General features: G+C 48.5%; 4 protein-coding genes across 4 annotated transcripts; 3 read left to right on the top strand and 1 right to left on the bottom strand.

The window, feature by feature from the left end:
- Positions 1-25: 25 nt before the first annotated feature.
- On the top strand, positions 26-2,373 carry BT62DRAFT_960281 (DUF89-domain-containing protein). Its single transcript, XM_043188544.1, has 8 exons — positions 26-234; positions 298-443; positions 495-789; positions 841-959; positions 1,005-1,380; positions 1,429-1,619; positions 1,670-2,026; positions 2,082-2,373. Exons 2-8 carry the CDS (start codon positions 330-332, stop codon positions 2,133-2,135), a joined length of 1,506 nt encoding a protein of 501 aa, XP_043045750.1. The 5' UTR covers positions 26-234; positions 298-329; the 3' UTR covers positions 2,136-2,373.
- A 5,380-nt stretch (positions 2,374-7,753) lies between these two features.
- BT62DRAFT_1071411 (WD40 containing snare-dependent exocytosis protein) lies at positions 7,754-12,050 on the top strand. Its single transcript, XM_043178751.1, has 17 exons — positions 7,754-7,924; positions 7,977-8,102; positions 8,152-8,236; positions 8,290-8,320; positions 8,370-8,515; positions 8,567-8,631; positions 8,684-8,706; positions 8,756-8,830; positions 8,893-9,795; positions 9,845-10,298; positions 10,348-10,533; positions 10,589-10,954; positions 11,009-11,111; positions 11,162-11,418; positions 11,470-11,629; positions 11,679-11,748; positions 11,802-12,050. The coding sequence occupies exons 1-17, from the start codon at positions 7,765-7,767 to the stop codon at positions 11,850-11,852; spliced, it is 3,261 nt and encodes a 1,086-aa protein (XP_043045749.1). The 5' UTR covers positions 7,754-7,764; the 3' UTR covers positions 11,853-12,050.
- Positions 12,051-12,061: 11 nt separating this feature from the next.
- BT62DRAFT_291825 (v-SNARE protein) lies at positions 12,062-13,255 on the top strand. Its single transcript, XM_043180384.1, has 7 exons — positions 12,062-12,293; positions 12,345-12,476; positions 12,530-12,591; positions 12,645-12,731; positions 12,780-12,862; positions 12,918-13,081; positions 13,146-13,255. The coding sequence occupies exons 1-6, from the start codon at positions 12,111-12,113 to the stop codon at positions 13,037-13,039; spliced, it is 669 nt and encodes a 222-aa protein (XP_043045748.1). The 5' UTR covers positions 12,062-12,110; the 3' UTR covers positions 13,040-13,081; positions 13,146-13,255.
- Positions 13,082-14,376, bottom strand: BT62DRAFT_990525 (Metallo-dependent hydrolase). The gene is made up of 4 exons (XM_043190234.1): positions 14,347-14,376; positions 14,104-14,299; positions 13,559-14,046; positions 13,082-13,501 (listed from the first exon to the last, which is right to left on the bottom strand). The coding sequence occupies exons 1-4, from the start codon at positions 14,353-14,355 to the stop codon at positions 13,142-13,144; spliced, it is 1,053 nt and encodes a 350-aa protein (XP_043045747.1). The 5' UTR covers positions 14,356-14,376; the 3' UTR covers positions 13,082-13,141.
- Positions 14,377-14,994: the final 618 nt, after the last annotated feature.

The following is a 14,994-nucleotide window of genomic DNA, read 5'->3' as shown; positions in this document are numbered from 1 at the left end:
GGGAATCAGTGACGTCAGGGATGAGCGAAAAGATTCAAACGCGTTCGGAAAGTTGACAGTTTCGTCCAACTCGGAAGGCAGACGACGACTATAAAGCAAAACAATACGCCATCCTGCCTGTCTCTTCCATACTACCCCCATCTCGCCTCGCTACCCTCATCTGCACGACGCCGCTTGTCGTCTCCACAGCAATACATCACCATCATCCGGCTGCATCGACGGTTTTTGTATATAGTACGCACGGCTTTGCTGTATCCTCTGTATCGTCATTCAACGTCTTTCTCTTCCTTTTCACAGCTGGTCTGCTTTTATAGTCCTTGTCGTTTACCATGGCTACCGCGAACCCCTCGTCCTCGGCAGCGCCTTCACGGGTAACCCTCTCGCTGGGTCATCTGCCTAGTAAGAAAGACATCAAGGCCCCCTGGCCAAGAACCCCCACCCGCGTAAGCACCTACTATCGTATGGCTAATGTCTGGGTTCTTATCGTGTCCTAGGTCGACCCGAACAATCCTCCCTGGCCCGCCTACCGTGGATATCATGAATACTCTTTTGCTCATGCTACCATGCAGGCTCGTTTGCCGACTATCCTTGGAAAGGCAATCGATGACACTATTCGCACTCTTAACGAACAGTCCTCCGAAGAAAAGATCATCGACCTCGTTCAATGCATAGAACGCATGGAAGCCCTCATGGTTGACCTCAGTGGCAACAAGAAGCTTCGTCCTATTATAGACGATAACGAAGCCGATGTGGCTCTTTGGAACAAGGAGATTGCGAAGTACTTCCAGGGTCTGTCGTTGTCACCCTCCTAAGTTCATGTGTTCACATACATCGTTGCAGGCAAAGACTTCATGAATGCGCCTTGGCTGTTCGCTGAAGCGTATAAATACCGGAGGTTACGCGAATGTTTCAGCATCAGTAAATTCTGGTCCGATTATGATGTCTTTTATAGACAAAAGGTATGTTATTTCTGGCTGTATTGAACAACTTCTAATGAATTACAGTGTGATACCTTTTCTCGTTCCGCAGAAGCAGTTTTCGAATTATCCATGCGCTTCGCCGAACCTTTCACTCTCTCAGAGAGTCTTACGGCCGCTGAAAAGCTCGAAGCGGAGCGTCATATGTTCCTCGAGCTGACTCAAGTCTGCTTATGGGGCAATTCTACGGATCTTTCATTGCTCATCAATATGACTGAAGAACAGATTAAGGCGTTACAATCGACAGGAGGTGACCATCTTGCGGCAACCGAGAAGAACATCCTCGGAAATCACCTCAACGAGCTCTGGGATGTTGTCAAGCAGTCCCGTGACAATACAGGAGGTAGATTTGACTTCGTCCTTGACAATGCCGGCTTCGAGTTGTACTGTGATTGTGTCTACGGTCGGACCTTATTATCGTGGCTGGCGTCATAAACTCACAGTTTTCCAGCCGACTTTTTGTTGCAAAGTGGATTAGCCAAGCGAATACACTTCCACGGAAAACGATACCCCTGGTTCGTATCAGATGTAACACGGAAAGACTGGGACTGGCTGCTCAATTCTATGGTTTATGGCCAATTGTTCCCGAAAGCATCTGATGTAGAGCTGGAGTCTCTTCGAAGGCTTGGTCAGCGCTGGAAGGTATGTCCTATTATTGACTTCCTCCTGCCTTTGATCAATCACTTTTGCAGCGATACGAGAAAGAAGGGAAATGGGTTTACGAACAACATCCCTTCTGGTGCACTGGGTACACTTTCTGGGATCTTCACTCCGAAGCTCCCGATCTCTTCCTTCATCTTTCGCGATCGGATTTAGTCGTTTTCAAGGGCGATTTGAACCACAGGAAGTTGACGTACGACTGCGCCGCGCCTGCTAGTACACCCTTTGACGTCGCTATCGGTTCTATGGCAAGCGCTGCTGGAGCGCCTCGCGTGGCTAGCCTTCGAACGATCAAATCAGATGTTGTGGTGGGTCTCGGTGCTGAGGGTGACGATATCGCTGAGAAGCTAGACAATGACGAACCAGGCTGGAAAATCAGTGGAAAATATGTGAGTCCTTTTGCATCCCCTGGGAACTTCTTCTCACACCCGTAATTGCAACCAGGCTGTTGTGCTCTTGTCGGAAGGTCGTCCCGGGGAGAAAGTCCGCTTTGCTTAGTGGAATCGGAAAGAAATTGTACGTGATAGATTGCATGTATTGTATACTGCTCTTCATTATTAGGACTCATCACCGCGTACATGTCATGTACTTAGTCTTCAGGTTGTGACATACATGTTGGGATTTACATGAAACTTGTGGTAATAGTTAGAACTTAAGTATTCACGAATCCTTAGTGGCACTTGCCAAGAACATGTATGACTTTAAGCTCAGGTAAATAAGCATAAAATGATCTACCTCGGTAATTCGTAAGTAATAAAGTACTTAATGCGAAAAAACGATAAAGAAGCATAAGAAAGTCAAGACAATGTGATATGAGATAGAAGAAACGGCAAGTTCATGGCGTTCGAGTTGTCTTTCTTTTTTATTGGGGCCAGACGTATGCTTCGTTTGTATCCAGCCCATGTCAGGTATGAGAGATGCGCATCATGTAGGTACGTATGAAGGTCCCCGAATCCCTGAGCCGAGACCACTTACAATACGATCACGTGGGGACGCGTTCGTGTCCAAACTTTGTTTACTTACTTGTCTGCCACCGTTACCGTGACGTCGACGAACGTCCACCACGCCAAGCATGTCCCACTGGAACATTGGTGCCGATGATGTATCGGAGGAAATACAGACCTATTGCAATAAGCTGGCAAGCAAAGGTATGTCATCCTTGATGTTGGGGAGCTCAGTAACACATTTTGCTCTCTAGATAGTCACATTGCCGCTCAACAGACACAGCTATTAAAACAAACCGAGGAGTTAGATGAGATAAGGGCGTCGCTGCATAGTGCATTATTCAAAGTGCGTGGCTACAGTGTCCGACATGAAGCGGGCTAATCACCTCAGCAGCTAAGCACAGAAACTGACCGGGCTTTACGACTTGAAGCTGACCTTTCGCGGTGCAATGACGACTTACGCAACGAAAAACTGGCCTCGCAAAACGTAGCTAGCTCGCTTCTTGCAGCAAACGAACAGATCAAGGCGAAGGAACTCGAGAACAAAGAATTGCTATCCAACCTCGAACACATTTCACGTCAATTCGATGGACACGTTATACGTACTACGAAGATAGAGAAGGAGAAAAACACTCTGGAAGCGCGCATCAAGGAGCTCGAAGCCAGTTTAAGGGAGCTGAGTTCGACACCAGTATCACCCGCTCGACAGCGTTCTCTTCATCGTGGTCGGTCATCATCGCTTTCGAACCTGAAGATATATACGCTGGAAATAGAGCTCGCCGATGTGAAGGTGGCTCTCGCTGCTAAGGAAGGTGAGGTTCGGGTGTTGAGCCAGAAAGTTGGAAATGAAGCGATGAAGGCCGAAAACGAGAAGATTGCCATGGAGAGAGCTGTGCAGAAACAACTAGACAAAATGCAAGTCTTGTTAGAGGAGAGAGAGGAGTTAGCCTTCTTGCGCGGTGGCCCGAGTGGCGGCAGCGAGAGAGAAGACTTACTGAGGCGTATTGACGAAGACGGCCCCAAGATTGGTGCTTTGGAACTCTTGCTAGGGGATGCCGAAGACGCAAAGGTGCTGGCCGAAAAGTTGAAGACCGCTGAGCATCGACTCCAGGGAGAAATACAGAAGGCCTTTGAGTGCACAAGCCGACAGGTGCAACTCGTGCAGGAAAAAGAGGAAGCTCTGGATGAGCTGGAAGAAACTCGAGAGAGGGTGGCGTTCCTTGAACAGACTGTCCGTGTCAAGGAAGCACATGTTGATGCTCTGAAAAGGTTCGTTCATCGAGAAGTATCGGCATCGCATGCAGCGCTGATTTAAAAATAGGGAAGTGTCTGATCTTCAAGCCCATATCGCAGCGTCAGAAGAATCTGACGAACGGTTTTCGGTGTCCACATACCAAACAGCAGAAGATATCGAGCGCCTGCTTTCGGCTGTCAATCGCTTGCGAAATGAGCGGGATGATCTCCGCCGAAAACTTCGTTTCTTGGAAACAGAGAGCAGATTTACTGCGGAGGCCCTTGAGGCCAAGAGGGAATCTGAAGCCCGGACCGTGGTCGATGCATCCAAGCACCATGAACAAATTGCACGAATGAACTTACGCGTAGGCGCCCTCAGCATCGTTGTAGGATACTTGGGGGAGCAGGATGATATGTGGACGGTGAATTTAGCCTCCAAGGATGCGGATTTGCAGGCGGTCCGGGAGGAGCTGAAAAACGTCGAGGTCGAGCTCGCCATTGCAACACAGACTCTGGATGACATAACACTTCATCGTGATGAGCTGGAGAGGCAATTCGAGTCTAGCGAAACAGCATGGATGAAGGAATTGGAGGAAGTTAAGGCTGCGCACGAAGAAACAAAGGATTCTCTGGACCGGCTCGACTCTCATCTCAGCGAGGTATCGGCTACGTTCGAAGCGGTGGAATATGAACGCGACTCCCTTGCTGTGCAAGTGGCTAACCTAACAAAAGATCTCGCAACTGCTCAAGCAGATCTGAACGAGGCAGAGAGCCGTTATAGCTCGCTCCAGTTCCATCAGCTCTCCAATATGTCATCGAACGAGGCTACTCGCGCACTGAGCGGTCAACTTGAAGAACTTGAGAGGCGCGTCTTGCGTCGCACAGAACAGATTGGCATCCACCAACATGACATTAAAAGGTTGGAAACTAACATGCGGCTACAAGAAGAACGAATTGGTGAACTGATGGCCGAGCTGGAAATGCTAGCGAGTCAGAAGGATGCCATGGTCGAAGACTGCGCCGCTGCGAGGGAAGCTCGGGATGACGCAGTTGCGAAGTTTGAGGCCATCGAGATGGAGGTGGAATCGCTTCGTGAAGAAGCCGTTGCAGCGGACACCTTAGTAAAGGTGATCTTTGGGTTGGCGGGGGACGCGAGGTCTGCCGTGAAGGTGTCCACTGAACGGACACAACTCGCTGAAAAGGAGGTCGAGCGTCTTGCAGCGGATCGTCTCAATGCCGTACAACAGGCTGAGCAGGCTAATGCTTCCTTATTAGAAGCGCAAGCAACTCTCACGTCATCCCAGGAGGCCATACAACAGATGACTCTTGCGCTGGCGAATGCCCAGGTCGAAGTGAGGTGCCTCGTTTCGTCTAGCCTCTCTCTGGATGAAGCCAAAGCCGATATCGAAGACCGTCTACGTGACCTACAGGATGAGGTTGCCAAGCATATTTCCGAGAAGGATGCCCTTGCTAATGAGCTATGCAACGCCCAAGCCATTGTTTCTCAAGTGACGGAACTACAGACTCAGGTACAGTCCGTCGAAGAAACCATGGCCGCAATGGCGTCTAGCCACCAAACCGCGTTGGGGGAGCTGCAAAGCCAGCTGGCGTTGAAGAACAAACTACTCGTGGACAACAATATCGAACACGAGCAACTCGTGAACCTCAAGGTTAAACATGCCGAGGAAATGGGACGTCTTGAATCGCGTCTTGTCCAGCTCACTAGTGAGCTTGAGAAGACCAAGACCAGCCAAAAAGCCGCTGAGGCTGCTCGTGATGCATGCGTGGAAGAGCTAGCCGAATCTAGATCTGAGGTTGAGAAGCAGCTCCTCGCTGTGGAGAGCGGGCTTCAAATGTTTCGGGAGATATCTCATGAACTGGAGAAGATGAGAGCGGATAGGGATGGCGAGACGACCAAGTTCAACGAGGATTTAGAGGCGATGCGGGAAGAGCTCCGCACTACTCAGGTGACTCGAGACGTACTGGATGCTCGCTATCAAGCAGAGATTTCTCAGAATCAGACGGATAGCGAGGCCCGTCTCCGCCAACTTGACCAGCAGTTGACGGAACTTCGTTCAAACCTGGAAGAGGAAAAGCGCAAACATGACTCAGCGATTCATGAAGCGGAAGAACTGCGCTCCAAGTTGATCATTGACGCAAGAAATCATTCCTTTCAACAAGAAGCCCATGTCAAGGAGCTGAGGTCCATCAACGGGCGATATAGTCAAGCAGAAGAGCTGATCGAGGAACTCGAAAAAGAGGTTGCCGCAGTGCGGAAGCAGCTTTCGGAAGTTCGAAGCCAGGTCGAGAGTCTCCAGAATGAAAACACGAACTGCCAGCAGGATAACACCGCTTTAGAGGCTGAGAATCAAAGAAGCTTATCCCTCATTCATTATCTAGAAAGCCAAGTCAAAGACCTGTACGTGTTTTTATCCATTCTTGGGGTAGTTCTGATTCTCATGCTGCAACTAGGGAACAAACCGTCAAGACACAAGATGCGGATACTGAACGATGTCGCGCTTTGCTCACACGCGCTGAGAAGAGTGCAAGTACCGCGGAAGTTAGTCTTAGCATGCAAAATTCGCATCACAAACGTGAGATTGCGGAAATGCAGCGTGAACTAGCGGCTCTCAAAGCAAAGCCCGACTTTCAGACGATTATGGTTGGCCTTGAAGAACGCAACAGCGATATGGAAGAGTTGCTCAGGGCTAAGTGTGCTGAAATCGAAGAGAACGACGACCGTACGCTTGAGTGAGTGGCTTACCTACGAGTATAGTGCACAAGTTGACTTGCCCTTGCAGTATGTTGAAAGAAAACAAGAAGCTTACTTCGAAGGTTGAGTCTTTGAGTCGCAAGGTGCAAAACTTGCAGACCAAATTGGCTGCAGCGAAAGCATCGGTTGCAAAAGTTGACACAACGGAATCTGTAGCCTCCCAGGCTCCAGCTCATTGTCGCGTATCGCCGCCCCTCCCTCAGTCCTCTTCTAAACCACTATCAGTTTCCCATAGTGTCGGATCTGCGGCTCTGGCTAGTTCGTCAAGAGTCTCGCCTCCACAATCTTCTTTACCTCGCGCTCGTTCCAATACCGTGTCCACTCCAACCAGCCATACTTTCTCTGCTCCCTCTTCCTCTTCACAGGCCGTTCCTCCGCCTGCTGCCCGGTCGCTGACGTCTCGGACTCGGTCAACCACCCTCTCTGATACACGAACTCCCTCTCCAACCAACAATATTTCCTCAACGCCGCAGTCACGTTCTTTGGGCCGTGTGCCGTCGGGCCCTTCTTCCCTCCCTCGTCTGAAAACGCCCGAAAGACGTGCAGCGTCGCGAACGGGATCCCAGCCCCTAACACCTAACAGACGCGCTGATGTCCCCGACACAGTGACAAGCTCGGCAATTGGCAAGAAGAGAGCCGCTCCCGATGATTTTGCTGACTGTGATGCTGTTCCTCCTCAAGGCTTCACGGTGGACAGTCTGCCGGGGGATCACATAATAACAGGAACGCCTCGCCTACACAAAGCATTGAACAGCCTCAATTCAGGGTTCACGCCTGTGCGTCACCAGCTCAACCGTCCAATTATTTCTCTGTCACCGAAGCGGTCACCGAAACGTAGGGCAATAACAAGACCTCCCTTCATGTCCGATGTGACGAATAATCTACACATTGATGTTTTGCGGCCAGATTCTGAGGATAAGCCTCTGAAATCAAGCTGGCTTGGGAGGATTAGAGGTGCATCTTCTGCAAAGGCAGCTGAGAGAACATTAGCTTCACAGGAACGTTGTTAATGGATTATTTCTCATACGTGTATTGTTAGACATTTGATTTGGTCATCTATTCTCTGCGTGTATACCTTGTTCACATAATATGTATCCGTTTTCTTTTGTCAAGCACCGCCACCGTCGTAACGTTCAAATTGCGTCACTGCCGAATTAGGGCATCCTCACCAACAGTCATGAGCAAATACTTCAAACGGTATAACGCTGATTTTCCCGACCTTTCCTCTGATCTGCGCGAAAGAGAAGACTGGAAACCGGCAGAATTGAGATCTTTCGATTTTGCCATTGAGATTTCTGCTCTCGCCGTGGATCCGTTGTCAGGTCTTCTAGCAGCTGGTATGAAGTCCTTCTGTTATTGGATGGCTGGATAACGATCATAAATACCAAGGGACCGCTGATGGTCTCCTATTTATATGGGGGAAACCCGGTGTCGATATAAAGCTCTCAATTCCGGAGAGAAAAGGTGTCAAACTTGTCCAATTTTCGGTTTCTACGTTCCAAATCGTTTGCCTGGGTATACACTGTCCATCTCCATCCATCATTGAATAACATTTCCTACCAAGATACCACGAATCACCTACACATCTGGGATCTTTCAAACTATGGATACCCCAAATACGTCTGTTCGGCATTGTTTGATCAGACGAAGTGAGCTTTTCGATGATGAGTCTCGGGGATCGTATTTAACTGTCATGGTTAAGCGCCATGACACTATCACCTTCCCACTCCCATGTGCGTAATCTTCTCCTCCATCTCCGAATCCCTCAGACGATCGCACTAGGCTTTCCTCGTTCTGCAATCGGGAGACATTCGAACTTACGACCTAACTTGTCATCGGAAAACGTCTTACATGATACCGAACTTGTGGAAACTCTATGAGAATAAGCTGGCTTCTAGTGGGATGGTTGGAGTGACAAATGCGGGCTCGTACAAGTCTTTCTACTCAATAATTTGAGCTGCTCTCATTGATCTTAACAGCTCTTTGGCGATTGATGCCGTTATACATCCTCGGAACCTAAACCTTTTGTTCGTGGCGTATGCAGGTCTGTTTCGCTTGCATCGAAATATTCCAGATTTTGCTAATTGGGAGTCCAGGAGGGATAGTTCTATCTGATCTCGTTTGTCGACCGTCTCAGTACTCAACGTATTTTTGATCTTTGGCTGCAGACCCAGCGCAACACGCTTCGGGTCTACGACCTTGTTCTGTCACCCGGGGCTCCCGGTGGAACTGGATATGGTCAAGTATGGCCATGGTCTTTCCCACCATTTGCATACTTATTTACCATGATACATACTTCCGCTAGGACATCCTAACGCACAGAAGACCAGAAGTCACATGTATAGCTGTTCATCCGGCAGGACACTTCTTTGCGGTTGGCTATACAGATGGCGTCATTGCCTATTGGGCTATGGAAGATGAGGATCAGCCTCTCATGGTGCGAACATTCGATTCAATAGATGTCAACGTGGTCGATGGCCATCGGCTTGAAGAGCACCTGGCTAATCCCCAAAATCAAGCATCACAGAGAGAACCTATATTCAAGCTCTCGTGGAGCTCATTTTCAGATTCTTCGGACCCTAGAGGAGGATACACAGCACTGACAGTGCTTGGAGGCCTGTGTATTGGAGACCCCCCTGGAATTAGTGTATTTTGGCTTCCTGCTTTTAATCCCCCCGATCCACCGACGCCGGTTACCGAGGGAACGCTGCATCCATTCTACAGGTCTTCCATGCGAGATACTGTTGTTCCCACAAGATCTTACTTCTATTCGAGCGATGGTACTGTGCAAGATTACTTGCTCATTCCTCGGAACAGTCCCCATTTATCAGGTGTTTTTGATCCAACATCTATTTTGATACTTTCCGAATCGACGGATGATACACGAGCATTAGAGGCGTACGACTTTCCTCCTCCGTCTTTTGCATACCAAGAAGAGGTCAGTTCCAGTGCTCCAGAGGACAAAAACGAAGATACTCTGGACGAGTTATCCGCTACACTCAAGTCCTTGCAGACGAGTAGCGACCCTGTTCGGCTGCGGCTTCCTTGGTCTTTGTGCAGCGGGATATTACATGGCCGACTCAACGTAGTCGATCGTGATGCATACCAGAGTCTTGTCACTGCTGTCGGGCCATCAGTCGAAGGGGTTTTACCACTGAACGGTGGTTTTTCATGGAATGATGAGTCGAATGACATGAAATCATCCAAAGTATTTATTCGTTTTTCTCGATCTCTGGGTCACTTACCATTCGTTATAGTTCCAACCAAATCGTATATTGATTACATGCCATCAAAATCTCACTGTACGATTCTATGACATCAGCGTCCAATTGCTGGTGGCTGCCAGGCCACATCCTGTCCAGTACGACTTCCCAACTCCGCTTCCTCATCTGACAATGGATCTGTCTTTTCTCGTGCTGGATCCGTGGGTATTCAAGCAAATATCCACGACAACGACAGCACCATTGTCTATACAATCAGTTCTATTTTCATCGGAGTCTCTGGAGTCTGCAGTTGTTATGTCCACTGGCAACGTGCTGGTGTTTCGATTGAAGGATGAGCAAGACAACCTTCCGCCATACCGGGAATGCGAAGATCGAGAACTCACGTACCTGGAACATCTTGGCGTCTCCACCGGCTACAAGTATGCACCCTATATCATTTTATCGCCAACTAAGGGACCAACAACTGCTTGTGCAATATCAGATATCGGTAAGCAAAGTACCCTGGTTTGGGTTGCTGTCGAAATTACATAACATAGGTTTTCTATCTGTGGCGTATGGGGATGGATCATTGTATATTATTGATCTGCGTGGACCAAGAATTCTGTTCTATCGTGACCCTAAAAGCAAAGCGAGGAATAAACATTCTATCGGCCTACATCTAAGTGACCACACTTCGGAACCCTTTGTTTCTTTGACTTGGACAATAAGTGTACTGGAATCAGGTTCGCTTCGCATCTATCGACATTCGCAACGCATCCCTGATCGACTGACGTGTAGATAATCATAATGGTGTTCGGCTCATTGGCGTCAGGAAATCAGGAATTTGCGAAGTGTATACGATATCCCGAGTGACTTCGTCATGGAGATGCAGCGGAGACTTTGTCAAAGTGGACGGTGCAAGCGATCCATTCCCGGAGGGCGCATTTATGGTGGATGCTAAAACAGGCGTTCACCGTAATGCTACTCGGCGAGGTTTAAGCGACGCTTTCAGTGCACCTTCAGTACAAGGGCACGCGTATTTCATCACTACGGGCATCAAAGGAGCACAGTGTTATATAGACATTGACGGCGACCGTATAGGCAAAGTGGATTGGAGCAGCAAGTCCGGTATTGTGCGGGAAGTCGAAGTTATAGAAAAACTTGGTGATGATCCCTGATATATTTTTAGGTTAATGCTTGCTGACTCGAAGGTTTCAGGCTCTTGTGCCCTCGTTGCTTTTACAGACAAGCAAGAAGCGCTGGTGTATTCCATTCCTCACTTGGAATTCATCAACGCCTTTCCGCTGCCTCTGATGTTTTCGTATGTCATCCATTTTTCCGGAAGCCTTCGAGACTGATCAATGGCTTCAGATCCATTACGGTTGATGAAACCGGAGATTTCATTGGATGGAAGCGTCATTCTCGCTCTGGTTTAGAACAACGCGCTGTATATGGCACTTTGTTCGACATGCGGCGCTCCATTCCCTTGCCAGATATTGATCTAACAAGCACTAAAGTCCCGGTTCCTGCTCAGCCGCAGCCGGTGTCTATGGGACCAACGTCTTTCCTAGGATCTTGGTTGACTTTTGGTATTCAGTCCATAACTGGGGACCAGGCTGATGAACTATGTGAGCATCAATGAAAGGCTGGTCTCCACTCTTACCTACGTTGGTTACTAGTGGGTGGTCCAAATAGGCCTATCCCGCAGGCCAAAAACGAATCATCGACAGGGGTTTCCTATGGGGGAATATCACAGGGCGTCTCTGCATTAGTTGCTTCTGCATCAGCAACTCAGGGTAGCTTATACGAGCGCTTATCATCTGCACTTAATGACAGAGGGTGATATGTTTCTAACTACCACTAAGAGGTTACTAAGTAAAAATTACAGACAGATATTGGGTGATTTGGAGGATCATTTCAACTCCTTGGAACAAAGCAGTAGAAGCATGGCGACGCAGGTGACAAGGAATTCTTCGCTCGCTCTAGATGTTTGACCAATGATCTCTGACAGGCAAAACGGTTGGCTGCTGAGCAGACCGCAAAACAATGGTTTCGATTTTGATACCCTATGCCTTGTCAATGTGGCAAAGGTTTAGCGAGATACCGTGATTGTAATACCTAGAATGAGATCCGATATGATATTCTTTTCAATAATCCTTTTTCCATCTCCAATATTGGATTCACTTCCTCTAACCTATTGTACTGTTTCGATACTTACACGTCAGTACACGTATACGGTATAAGCAAGCGATTAAGTGGCCGCAGCTGGAGCTCGGCAGTTGCCGATTAGGAACACTGCACTCACCAACGCTTTCAGCTCATGGCAAACTACGAACAGCTGCACAGACAGTGCCGCACGCTGGAGAGCCTTTTCGACTCCAAACTCACTTCGTATTCTCAACTTGTTTCTGCACTTTCAAGACCTAATGAGGACGTCGAGGCAAATGGTTCATCGGAGCGGTGGAAAGACCTGGAGCTGGAAGTCGACGATCTGCTAGAGAAGGCACATATCCGCCAAGTTCTACATTTGTCTTTCCCGTTGACAACTTGCTAGCTTGAAGAAACAAACGAGAAACTTGGGGCGCTAACCAATGAGCCTGATATCCTGTCCCAGTCAATGCTACGGGCGATCCAGAGACATCGGGAACTATACCAAGACAATGTACAAGCAGTGAAGCGAACAAAAGTGAGTACCTGTCGCTTTTCCCGCTATGAGTTAATAAGTAATACCCTTAAAAGGCCAGTGTCAAGCAAGCCATGGAGCAAGCAAACCTGCTGAGCGGCGTTCGCAACGATATCGAGTGAGAACTCTCCTCAGCACCTCTGGGAAAGAACCCCTCATCGCTCATGTTAGTGCCTATAAATCATCGGCGGCGGATTCTCTTCTAGCAGAAAGGGGAAGGATTGATAGTTCACACCGCATGACGGACGACATGATAGAGTAAGTCCTCTTGTGGGCTGAATGCTTGGTGTTCACGCATATTGGCAGGCAAGCATACGAGACACGCTCAGAGTTTACGCGCCAGCGTTCATCCCTGGCGGGTATCAACACGCGAATGATTAATGCCATTAGTGAGTCAGCTGCTGCAGGCTTGTCCATATGCTGGTTGTTGAATCGCTCCTTCAGACACGATGCCCGGCATAAACAACGTTGTTTCCATGATCAAGTCACGACGAAGACGAGATTCCATCATACTAGGTGTTGTTATCGGCATATGCATTATTCTTATCTTGTCATATCTTTGGTAGTCGCGGGACCCATTTCTCACGTCATAATTCTGGATACATTTTGTAAAGCTTGTTGGACTTCAATATTTCAATTCTTGCACTCAGGGCGTGTTATGTTTCTATTCAGGAATCGGTATTTGATTCGCTTATCCACTCTTCGACTTTCTTCTTCTTTCTCTTTGACAACTCCGGTGCTTGGTGGTCACCAGCCCTAAACTGCCGCCAGTTCTCCTCCAGCCTTCGAACTGCACCCCACTTGGCTGGGTCTACTTCACTGGTCCAGACCTCTTCCACTATCCAACCATTTGTACGGGCCACGGTCAGAAGCATATCCCAAGTCTGCTGGGTACACATGTCTACATCATGGAAATCAGACTCGACGAGGATTCTATTCGGTGAGCAGGCCTGGATTAGGGAAATGTGATTCGATGAGCGACCGTTGATGATGGTAGACAGAGAGAGGAAAACATTGTTGTGCTTCTTCTGCGTTAGAAAGGTTAGTTTTTCTCGTAGCTCGGTCACACCTTCCAAAACTCTTACCTCCATATCGCGCCATAGCTGTGGGCTCAACCCACAGCTATGCAAATCTATACTAATCTTACTCCAATTCCTACCATGCCTTTGACTCATTCTGTTGAGAAATTCCGTAGTGTTCATCTGTGCCTTGACGCTGTGAAGACTGATATTACGCCGTAATTTAACGGCCAAGTCGACCTGAGCTTCAAGGATGGCAAGTTGATGGTCAATAGGAACCGTAAAGGAGGTCAACTCTCGAGGAAACGCGGCGTAATCATAAGGAATACGGAAAGCTCGGTCAAGTCCAACTTCTCCAAGCATCGCGTTCGGAAAGGCCTCTAGATTGGCCTGCACTTCCGAAATGACTTCAGCGATAGACACCGGCTGGGGAAGAGTGTTGTATATGGCCTGATACTCATCGAAGTTTTCGACGGCGAACAGGCGTCTATAGTGCTCGTCCTTCGTCGCACCAGGCTGTAGAGTTATACAGTGAGAGAACCATGGATGGTATCCTATCATATGGTATTCAAATCAAAATAGCGTATGAACACATCATAAAGGGCACTAACCGAAGCAAGGAATAACTTTCTTGGGATACGACGCGGCCAATTTTTTCACAAGAACTTGGTCTGATGTTCTCGAGCCCATCGCACAGATAGTGATCTGGAGTTTATCCATGGATTCGGGTGATATTGAAGGTGCATCGGTGGGATGGCAGTGCACATCCACAACATGTTGCAGTACAGATTCATCAGGGAGAGGGACCTAAAGGACGGTAAGTAGGTTCAATTTTTGAGTAATATACCTCTGACCCCAGACATATGGCGGTAAGTAGACTCAATGATGACACACATATTGATGCATATTTAATCTGGAGGGCCTTGGCGGTTCCGGTCCGAGTCAGGGTCGATATGAAAAAAGTTCCTTGATGCTTGCAGCGACGAGCTGCTTCAAGAGATCCTCGTTGCTCATCCGACTTTCCACTTTCCGTGCCATGCATTCCATTCCCGCAATTGACACCACACCGCCAAGGTATCACGGCCCTCTACATCCACTCGACAAGGATGCATTCCGAAAACGCATTTCAGTTCTTGCCCTTCGCGTGCCTCCAAATAAGACGAACAGCATCATAAAATCGACTACGTTGAGGAGGTGCGCTCTTCACTAGCGGACGGAATGTGGTGCTTACACTCCCTATTCAGGTTCCTCGTCGGAGCGCCGAAAATCAGTCCCGTGGTTAAGGACCCATCCAATCCCAACGGTGATCGATTAGTGTTACTCAGAATCACAGAAAGAGGTATGCTTTTACCTGGAGCTGAGTATAGGTTGATTCAACAACCAGAAGCTAGCCCAGCTTTCCCCTGAGGCGCAAGAAATTGTCGACCGCGATTGCACTGGATTTGCTAATTACACAGTGGACCTTGATTACGACTATTGGACCGCAAGTACGTGCACCCTTT

This window comes from Guyanagaster necrorhizus, assembly GCF_019112545.1.
Source record: "Guyanagaster necrorhizus MCA 3950 unplaced genomic scaffold BT62scaffold_2, whole genome shotgun sequence".
NCBI classification, from domain to species: domain Eukaryota; kingdom Fungi; phylum Basidiomycota; class Agaricomycetes; order Agaricales; family Physalacriaceae; genus Guyanagaster; species Guyanagaster necrorhizus.
This window is presented reverse-complemented; position numbering and strand designations above follow the sequence as displayed.

What these genes read in the sequence shown, in the direction of transcription:
- BT62DRAFT_291825 (XM_043180384.1), top strand. Translation starts at nt 12,111, where the DNA reads ATGGCAAACTACGAACAGCTGCACAGACAGTGCCGCACGCTGGAGAGC. An exon ending in TCGACGATCTGCTAGAGAAG is followed by an intron (nt 12,294 to 12,344) that starts GCACATATCCGC and finishes ACAACTTGCTAG; the next exon opens with CTTGAAGAAACAAACGAGAA. An exon ending in AAGCAGTGAAGCGAACAAAA is followed by an intron (nt 12,477 to 12,529) that starts GTGAGTACCTGT and finishes TACCCTTAAAAG; the next exon opens with GCCAGTGTCAAGCAAGCCAT.
- BT62DRAFT_1071411 (XM_043178751.1), top strand. Translation starts at nt 7,765, where the DNA reads ATGAGCAAATACTTCAAACGGTATAACGCTGATTTTCCCGACCTTTCC. An exon ending in GTGGAACTGGATATGGTCAA is followed by an intron (nt 8,831 to 8,892) that starts GTATGGCCATGG and finishes TACTTCCGCTAG; the next exon opens with GACATCCTAACGCACAGAAG. An exon ending in GGACCAGGCTGATGAACTAT is followed by an intron (nt 11,419 to 11,469) that starts GTGAGCATCAAT and finishes GTTGGTTACTAG; the next exon opens with TGGGTGGTCCAAATAGGCCT.
- BT62DRAFT_990525 (XM_043190234.1), bottom strand. An exon ending in GAAAGTTATTCCTTGCTTCG is followed by an intron (nt 14,047 to 14,103) that starts GTTAGTGCCCTT and finishes ACCATATGATAG; the next exon opens with GATACCATCCATGGTTCTCT. An exon ending in AGCTATGGCGCGATATGGAG is followed by an intron (nt 13,502 to 13,558) that starts GTAAGAGTTTTG and finishes TTTCTAACGCAG; the next exon opens with AAGAAGCACAACAATGTTTT.
- BT62DRAFT_960281 (XM_043188544.1), top strand. Translation starts at nt 330, where the DNA reads ATGGCTACCGCGAACCCCTCGTCCTCGGCAGCGCCTTCACGGGTAACC. An exon ending in GTACTGTGATTGTGTCTACG is followed by an intron (nt 1,381 to 1,428) that starts GTCGGACCTTAT and finishes ACAGTTTTCCAG; the next exon opens with CCGACTTTTTGTTGCAAAGT. An exon ending in GGAAAATCAGTGGAAAATAT is followed by an intron (nt 2,027 to 2,081) that starts GTGAGTCCTTTT and finishes AATTGCAACCAG; the next exon opens with GCTGTTGTGCTCTTGTCGGA.